This window comes from Clytia hemisphaerica, unplaced genomic scaffold (assembly GCF_902728285.1).
Source record: "Clytia hemisphaerica strain Z4C2 unplaced genomic scaffold, Clytia hemisphaerica genome assembly, whole genome shotgun sequence".
NCBI lineage: Eukaryota > Metazoa > Cnidaria > Hydrozoa > Leptothecata > Clytiidae > Clytia > Clytia hemisphaerica.
The window spans coordinates 1,063-10,825 of NW_027104426.1; the positions used below are offsets into that span (position 1 = coordinate 1,063).

The following is a 9,763-nucleotide window of genomic DNA, read 5'->3' on the forward strand; positions in this document are numbered from 1 at the left end:
GATGGATTAAAAATCTAAGATTACAAAAATTTTAGATTGTTAAATAGGGAATGAATAAAATAGTTTATTTGAGAAGAAACAAAACAACATTGGTAACAAAATTGAACGTGGATACGCCAAATAAAAGATGTGTAAACGAATGTATTTAAGTTTTTACTATAATCCAAAAACCCTATGTAACACTACTTTGAACTAAAATCGTAGAGGCAATAAAAAGAACTAAGAAAACAAAAATATTTATTGCTTGATGGTAATATATTTCTAGCTTATAAAAACAATGTTATCATTTACAAGGATCAAATCTCATTCTTTCATTGCATCATTTGGAATTTGTCGATTAATTAGAAAGCGACGTTTTTCAACAGCGAAATCTAATGCTTCTTCAAAATCCATATCTTCCTCATCTCTAACCCTTTGTAAAGTTTCCATCACAGATTTATGTGTTTTATCCTTTTTCATTGCTCGAAGAAAAAGGATTTTGTATTTATAAATCTCATGAATTGATAAGTCAGTCTCTTGACATTCGTTCAACATGCTCTCCCAAATATTAAATGTTTCTTTAACACCTTGAGATTCTTCACTATCACTGGACATGGACTCGGTGTCTGTAAAGTCTTCATCAGACTCTTCATCTTCTTCTTCAGATTCTTCAGGGTGGGCCTTTGCAACATGTCGATTATAATTGCTTTTATTGGAAAAGGTCTTTTCGCAATCGTCGCATTCATACATGTAACGGCTAAGCCTTTTCAGTTCAGTGTTTTGCTCATCATTTTTGGCATTCCCTCACATTTTGTTCAGGTTTTCTCTGTGTTTCTCATTTTTCTCGGTTTTTCAGTTTTTCTCATGTTTTCTGCATTTTCAGTGTTTTTCTGTTCTCAGTGTTCCATTTTGGATTCTATTTTGTTTATTTATGTTAATTTATTCAAAATATGCATTTTTCCAATTTTTGGTTTTGGTCAGTAATTTATACATTTTTATCATTTATCAACTTTGACCTATGACCTAGAATTTACCATTCTGTAAATTACACATTTTCTAGAATTTGCTATTTAAGCAAGGACTTTCATTTTCACATCAGTTCAACAAGAGATTTCATGGAGTGAACATCAAATTTCAAAAGTCCAACTTCAAACAAGACTTAGTCATAACTTATAAACTTTTCTCTCATCAATATGAGTTTAGTTTACTAACTTTTATCACACCACTGCCTGGATTATTCCAGCCTCACACTTCAGGCAAGCTGGTAAGTTTTTTCAGCCATTTTGTTTTTGTCGGCCATTTTGTTTTTTTCTTTCTTGATGCTTTGCATCATGAGGCATTAAGATTAGGATAGGACTAGCTTACTTTATTTTCAACTAATACTATTCAATCAATTTCATCAATCAATATTCAAATTTATACATTCAAACAGGCTTATACTTTAGTTTTACTTTAGACTTAAGCTTTTTCCTTGTGATCAATATTTAGTATTTTTCAATTTCAATTTTCAGTTTGAACATTATCATCACACATGTTACAAACACTTGTGACCGTTTCCAATTTATTCATCCCCACTCCGTGAATCCCTACATTCAAACAGCGTTGAAGTTGTTTGTCAACCGATCAACGTTTCATGTCAGATCGACCCAGAAGATCAAAAGCCAATATCAGATACGATATCTATGGTACTACCGGCAAGAAAGTCATAAAGCCAACATCTCCGGAAGTTACCCATCCGCTAGCCGAAGAAGCTTATCATCCGCCAATGGAAGAAGAAGCGATCAAACCCAGAGCTGATGGCATCATGGTGGAGACTGAATTAAAGAAGCTTCTCATTGAAGAGTCTACTTTTCGAGATGAGATCACCGATGCTATTCAAGAAAACTCAACAGATATTGTAAAGAACTCATTACGGCTGATCAACTCAAGCACCGAAAAAATCAAAGAGCTACGCCTTCAATATCGGTCCATCCACAAAACCATTGCTGCATTGATGGATCCCAAGGAATACCAAACAAATTATCAACCGTTCTACACAGACATCACACATCAAGTGGTAGTGTATTTGCAACAATTGAACATTCTCACTGAGGCTCATCATTCGGCAGAGGTCAATGCTGCCACTCAGATCTCAACCAACCAAGCGTGTCTTTTAATTGACGAAATTGATCGCACAATCACTTACCTCAACGCAAGCTGCACTTGTATTGCAACCCTCCTCAGTAATGAAGAACTCAAGCAGCGTAAATCACACATTGAGGAGCAATCCAAAGAGCTGAAGGAAATACCATCAAAACTTCGTGAACTACTCGGCCTTCGTCCAGATATGGAGAAATACAACAGTTTGAAGACAAAGTATGAAGCACTCATCAAATCGAGAGCAGCATACCACGCAAAGATTAATGATGAAGTCAAACTTAGAGAATTCGACAAGCTTGAATCGTTCAAGAAGAGCCGACTTAACATCAAACTGCCACAATTCACCGGGTATGATTCAAAAATTGACATTTATACTTTTATTGATGAGTTTGATAAACTTCACTCCGATTCTGTACCCAAGTCGCTTCAGCCAGAGTTTCTCAAGAACAATTACCTCGATAAACAAGCCTTGGCTATTGTTAAAAGTCTTGACAACATCAAAGACATATGGGATCGCCTGAAACAAATCTTCGGTGATAAGGAGCTACTTTTACAACACAAACTCTACGAACTCATGGAATTGACAAAGAATCCAAAGTTACTGAAAGATTCGATTAAAATCATAGACTCTCTGAGTAAAATAACTAATACAATGAGAGATCTCATGCAACTTGCTGCAAAACACAATATTGAAAATGAAATTTTTTATAGTAACGCATTTTCTCAAATCGTTAGCAATCTAGGAGATAGCAGAATGATGAGATGGCTGCAACTTTCGTGCCAATCTCCAGAAACTGGGAAGAGAAAATGGAAGCAAATGATTGATTTCCTTGAAACTGAAATGGCGGTGCATCAGCAAAAGGCTGCCATACAGATTGCGTCCAACCAAGCTCCAAAACAACCTTCCAAGAAACAACCATCATCCTTTGGGAATCACTCAAACACTGGTGGTCAATCCAATGGCCAATCAGGTCAACAATCAAATGGTCACCTTGGTTATCAATCAAATGGACAATCTGGTGGTCAATCAACTGGCCAATCAGGTCAACAATCAAATGGTCACCCTGGTTATCAATCAAATGGGCAATCTGGTGGTCAATCAGGTGGTCAAGCAAATGGTCAATCAATCACTGAATGTTTTGTGTGTGGTGCTACTGATCACGTGCAAACCAATGGTCCAAATGGGACCAAACTTGTCCAATACTTTGCATGCAAGAAGTTTGTGGACATGTCACCTGCTGATCGTTTTCAATTTCTTCTTACAAATGGTTTTTGCTTCCAATGTCTCTACCCTGGAGCAAACGTCAACCAAGGAAAACATCGAGATGGGAAGTGTCAACATCAGTTCGCTTGCAAAAACTCGTCACACAACAGATTCCCAAGAACGAAGCATGTTCTCGTGTGCGACGAGCACAAAAATGATCAACACAACAAAGACGTGCTTGAACACTACAAAGCAAGATGCATCCTGAAACAACCACTTCCTACGTATTCAAAGAACATCAGCATCTTCCATTCGATCTTCAAATCTCAGCTCATCAAACCTTCACCAACTGACGATCAACATGACGCAATTTTCATCCTTCAACCAATCAGGATTGAAAATTCCAACTTCACGATTTCTACGATAACGGTTGTAGTGATTTTATCAGTCGTTATGAATCCGTGCAACGTCTTGGTCCATCAAGAGCAAAACAAGTCTACGATGGTACAATCCATATGAAAGGAATTGCTGGCATCTCAAGTCCAACGAATCATGGTATCTATGAAGTCAACTTACCTCTACGAATTGGGGGTAATGCACTGATGACTGGACCTTGTCTCGATCGAGTCACAAATACATTTCCTATGTATCCACTCAATGGGGAAGTTTTCAACGACATCAAGACAGCTTTCATTACGAATGGAGGCAATGCATCAACACTTCCAACAGTTCCAGAGAAGGTCGGTGGTGATGTCGACTTCATCATTGGTATCAAATATCTACGTCATTTTCCAAAGCCCATCTTCCAAATGCTATCAGGTCTCACCATCTATGAGTCATCCTTCGAAAGTAACGATGGTTCTTTGGTTTGATTGGAGGACCACATCAGGTATTCAATTTCATTCACCAAAATCAATCAACCAATTTTGTCACCAATCAACTCAGACTCTACTCCTTTGGATATCACGTCAATCCAGATGTCCGTCTTCTAGGCTACAACAATCATTTTGGAGATGTCCAAGACGATACAACAAATCCAATGCACCTCTTCAACTCTGTTGAGGAAGCCGGAAGCTCAATCACTTATCGATGTACCAAATGCAGAGACTGTTCAACCTGCAAAGAATCACCCAACGACATATGTAGCATCAAAGAGGAGGCAGAGCAAGAGATTATCAACAACTCTGTCACAGTCAACATCAAGGAGAGAAGTTCAACAGCAACCCTTCCTCTCATTGCCAGCACTGATCGTCTTCAACCAAATCGTGGCATCGCTCTTCAAGTCTTCAATCAACAGCTCAAACGTCTGGAGAAAAACCCTGATGACAAAGCTGACATCATCAAATCTGAAGAGAAACTTCAATCATTAGGGTATGTTGATTATGTAAAAAACTTTCTCAAGCAGACCAAGACCTTCTTCATCAATCTAATATCAAGAACTTCATCCCATGGAGAGCAGTCTGGAAAGAAAACTCTGTATCAACACCTTGCCGTGTTGTTTTTGATGCTTCGATGCCAACCAAGAGCGGTTTTTTCCCTAAATGACATCATCGCTAAGGGAGAAACAATATGAACAAGCTTCTCAACATCTTCCTTCCTTCGGTGGAGGGGATACAGATTCGGATTCCACACAGATGTGCAAAAGATGTACAACTCGGTCAAGCTAGACAAATCACACTGGGTTCTGCAACGATATCTCTGGAACGAAACACTTGATTCTACCAAACCACCAGAACAAAAAGTTATCAAAACTTTAATCTACGGTGTCAAATCATCAGGCAACCAGGCAGAACGATGCTTACGGAGACAGCCAAGCAATTCCAAAATGATCACCCTGACATCTACAGAATCGTATCAGAGGACGTTTATGTGGATGATTGCTTATCAGGTGATCAGACTCTTCCCAAGGTCATCAACACTGCAGATCGACTCGAAACTGTTGTAAACAATGGTGGCTTCACACTCAAAGGTTTCACATTCTCTTGCCAAGATCCAATCAAAAAGCTTTCCAAGGACAGTCATTCTGTATCAGTTGCTGGACTCAAGTGGTACCCAAAAGAAGACACCCTATCAATTGATGTTCAGGATCTGAATTTCGCGAAAAAGTATCGTGGTCGAAAACCAACTTCAATCTCTGACATCCCAACCAATCTAACACGCCGACAATGCTCATCCAAACTTGGAGAATTATACGACATCTCAGGCATCGTCACACCTTTCATTGCAACAATGAAGATGGATATGCATCAAATCGTCAAGCACAAATTTGAATGGGATGATACCTTACCGGACAACCTCCGCAACATGTGGGTATCACACTTCGAAATGATGAAAGAGATAAAGACCATCAAATAAAACGCGCTATTGTACCAGAAGAGGCCGTTAATCTCAACATCGAAACTCTTGACTTTGGCGACGCCAGTGAATATTTGGCATGTTCAGCAAATTTATGTCCGATTCAAACTCAAAGATGAAACATACTCATGCCAACTCATCTTCGCAAGATCGCAAGTCTTAGAGGAAACAACCAACCAAGAGGAGAGCTCCTGGCAGCCCTTCTCAACAGTCATACTGGCCAAACAGTCAAGTCAGCATTTGGAGACCGTCATAAATCGTCAATCAAATTCACCGACTCTCAAATCGCTCTATACTGGATCTGCAACCCAAACCTTGATCTGATGAAGTGGACAAGAAACAGAGTCATCCAAATTCTACGCTTCACTGACCGATCTCAATGGTTCTATGTCAAATCAGAAGACATGATTGCCGACATCGGAACTCGCAGATGCTCATCTGTCGACACCATCAATAAAGAATCAGACTGGATCAATGGATACAGTTGGATGAAGTTACCTTCTACACTGTTTCCATCCCTATCAAAGGACAAGATTCAACTCAGTGCTCAAGAACGTCAATTGGCTTATAAAGAATGCAAGCCAGAAGCGAAGTCATTCTTTTCATCTTCAATCATCATAGCAGATGAGGTCGCTAAACGATACAAGCTTTCAAATTATCTCGTTGATCCAAACGCCAGGAAATTTTCCTCTATTGTACGTATCTTGGTTATCATTCGAAAATTCATCAAAACTCATCTCAAGATCTCATCACTTTCGCCCGAAACGTCTTCAAACAAAGATTCAAGAGGATGACTTAGAAGAAGCAACGAATTACCTGTTCAGAAAGGCAACATTGGAAGTCAACACCTTTGTACCTACGAACAGGTGAAGAAATCTCGGAAATGAAAGATGGAATCTTGTACTATACAGGACGAATTCTTCCAACAGATAACGTCACGATTCTTGGCAATGCAACAAATGTCATGAAGGATCTAGGAGCACTTCACTTTCATGTACCAATCATCGATCGACATTCACCGCTGGCATATGCCATTGTAAACGACATCCATTGGAATCATCCGACAGCCAGCCACACAGGAGTCGAAACCACTTGGAGATATATCCTTCAAGTAGCATACATCATTGAAGGAAAATACCTCTTGAAACAGATTCGATCCTTATGCGCCAAATGTCGATTCTTGATGAAACAACAACTTGATGTATCTATGGGGCCCACGTCACTAGACAGTCTCAACATCGCTCCAGCCTTCTATTGCTCCCAAACCGACTTGGCTGGACCATTTTTATCCTACTCGAATCATCACAAACGAACAACAGTAAAAATCTGGTTAATCGTTTCTGTTGCGCAACCACAACTGCCGTGAAGATCAAGCTGATGGAAGATTACACAACGACATCCTTTGTGCAAGCATTCACACGTTTGGCATGTGAAGTTGGCTACCCAAAGAAATTACTTGTTGATGAAGGGAGTCAGCTTCTCAAGGGATGTAAGTCAATGCAACTCAACTTCCAAGACATCAAGGCCAAGATGGAGGCAAAATCATCTATCGAGTTCAGCACCTGCCCAGTTGGTGGACACAACTTCCATGGTCGAGTCGAAAGAAAATTAGAGAAATTCGAAAATCATTGGAGAAATCTGTCCACCTTGAAAGACTCTCCATGATGCAATGGGAAACCCTTGCAGCATCCATCTCCAACTCAATAAACAATCTACCTTTGGCAATAAAAACAAGGGTGATTTTTGAATTCGCAGACCTCAATCACTCCGAACAGACTCATTCTCGGGAGGAACAATGACCGCTGTCCAACCGAACCTCTGTCAATATCAGATGATTCTGATAAATCATCCGTTCCAATGGAAAATCTTCAATGCGTGGTTTGAGTGTTGGTTAACCTCGCATGTACCATCATTGATGCCCAACCTAAATGGTTTAACTCCGATCGTGATCTACACCAGGTGACGTTGTTTTGTTCACCAAACGGATTCCTGCCATCGCTTCAACTTATCAATATGGTCGTATCAAATCAGTAAATCGTGAAACTTCCATGGTCGAGTCGAAAGAAAGATTAGAGAAATTCGAAAATCATTGGAGAAATCAGTCCACCTTGAAAGACTCTCCATGATGCAATGGGAAACCCTTGCAGCATCCATCTCCAACTCAATAAACAATCTACCTTTGGCAATAAAAAACAAAGGTGATTTTGAATTCGCAGACCTCATCACTCCGAACAGACTCATTCTCGGGAGGAACAATGACCGCTGTCCAAACGAACCTCTGTCAATATCAGATGATTCTGATAAAATCATCCGTTCCAATGGGAAAATCTTCAATGCGTGGTTTGAGTGTTGGTTAACCTCGCATGTACCATCATTGATGCACCAACCTAAATGGTTTAACACTGATCGTGATCTACAACCAGGTGACGTCGTTTTGTTCACCAAACAGGATTCTGCCATCGCTTCAACTTATCAATATGGTCGTATCAAATCAGTAAATCGTGGTCGTGATAATGCCATTCGTGATGTTGTGGGTTGAATATCAGAATAGTAATGAGAATACAAAGCGTTTAACGACACGTGCTGTGAGGACTTTGATTTTGATATTGGGAGCTGATGAGATGATTTATCAAAGGAATTGTTCAAATTGAAATGACTTGCAAATTTTGCAATTTAAATGAATCTTCAATCCAAATGTGATTTGATGTTTTATGGAAAAATTCAAAATCAAATAAAAATTATTAAATTTAACATAATTCAAGAAAAATTTATTTAATACATTTATTTCAATTAGTATATTTTCAAGTATTTTCAATATTCATATAATTTCTATTAGTATTTTTCATATCTGTTGGGGGAGTGTAACGGCTAAGCCTTTTCAGTTCAGTGTTTTTCTCATCATTTTTGGCATTCCCTCACATTTTGTTCAGGTTTTTCTCTGTGTTTCTCATTTTTCTCAGTTTTTCAGTTTTCTCATGTTTTCTGCATTTCAGTGTTTTTCTGTCTCAGTGTTCACCATTTTGGATTCTAATTTGTTTATTTATGTTAATTTATTCAAAATATGCATTTTTCCAATTTTTGGTTTTGGTCAGTAATTTATACATTTTTATCATTTATCAACTTTGACCTATGACCTAGAATTTATCATTCTGTAAATTACACATTTTCTAGAATTTGCTATATAAGCAAGGACTTTCATTTTCACATCAGTTCAACAAGAGATTTCATGGAGTGAACATCAAATTTTTCTAAGTCAACTTCAAACAAGACTTAGTCATAACTTATAAACTTTTCTCTCATCAATATGAGTTCAGTTTATTAAACTTTTATCACACCACTGCCTGGATTATTCCAGCCTCACACTTCAGGCAAGCTGGTAAGTTTTTTCAGCCATTTGTTTTGTCGGCCATTTTGTTTTTTTTTCTTTCTTGATGCTTTGCATCATGAGGCATTAAGATTAGGCTAGGACTAGCTTACTTTATTTTCAACTAATACTATTCAATCAATTTCATCAATCAATATTCAAATTTATACATTCAAACAGGCTTATACTTTAGTTTTACTTTAGACTTAAGCTTTTTCCTTGTGATCAATATTTAGTATTTTTTCAATTTCAATTTTCAGTTTGAACATTATCATCACACATGTTACAAACACTTGTGACCGCTTCAAATTTATTCATCCCCACTCCGTGAATCCCTACANTTTTAAAGGAAATTAACTTCTCAGCCTGTTGTATTTTAAAAACTCCAACTTTTTGTATTTTGAAAGGAAAATTGACTAGCTAAATTTCTTGTATTTTAAAAGGAAAATGAACGTTCAACCTCTTGTACTTTACAAGGAAAAACAATAACTCAAATTGTTAAAGTTTGTATTTTCCTAATGCGTCCCAATGAAATGAAAATATTTTGGAATTATTAAATTACTGTCACAGTATCAATATTTTGATAACGTTCCCATTTCTTCGGCTTGAAAACATCCACATTTCTACATCGAAATACTGTAAATGACACATATGTATTTGTTTGACCAATTTGTTTTAATCGAAATGCGAGATTGTAATCATCAATGTACCTATTATCATAG

General features: G+C 37.9%; 1 protein-coding gene and 1 long non-coding RNA gene across 2 annotated transcripts; both read left to right on the forward strand.

Annotated features, from left to right (window-relative positions):
- The first annotated feature begins 1,024 nt into the window (after positions 1–1,024).
- Positions 1,025–3,841, forward strand: LOC136820444 (uncharacterized). The gene is made up of 2 exons (XM_067076632.1): positions 1,025–1,243; positions 1,491–3,841. The coding sequence occupies exon 2, from the start codon at positions 1,613–1,615 to the stop codon at positions 3,839–3,841; it is 2,229 nt and encodes a 742-aa protein (XP_066932733.1). The 5' UTR covers positions 1,025–1,243; positions 1,491–1,612.
- A 5,025-nt stretch (positions 3,842–8,866) lies between these two features.
- On the forward strand, positions 8,867–9,331 carry LOC136820467 (uncharacterized). Its single transcript, XR_010848592.1, has 2 exons — positions 8,867–9,053; positions 9,302–9,331. It is a non-coding gene; the product is annotated as an uncharacterized lncRNA (long non-coding RNA).
- The last annotated feature ends 432 nt before the right edge of the window (positions 9,332–9,763 follow it).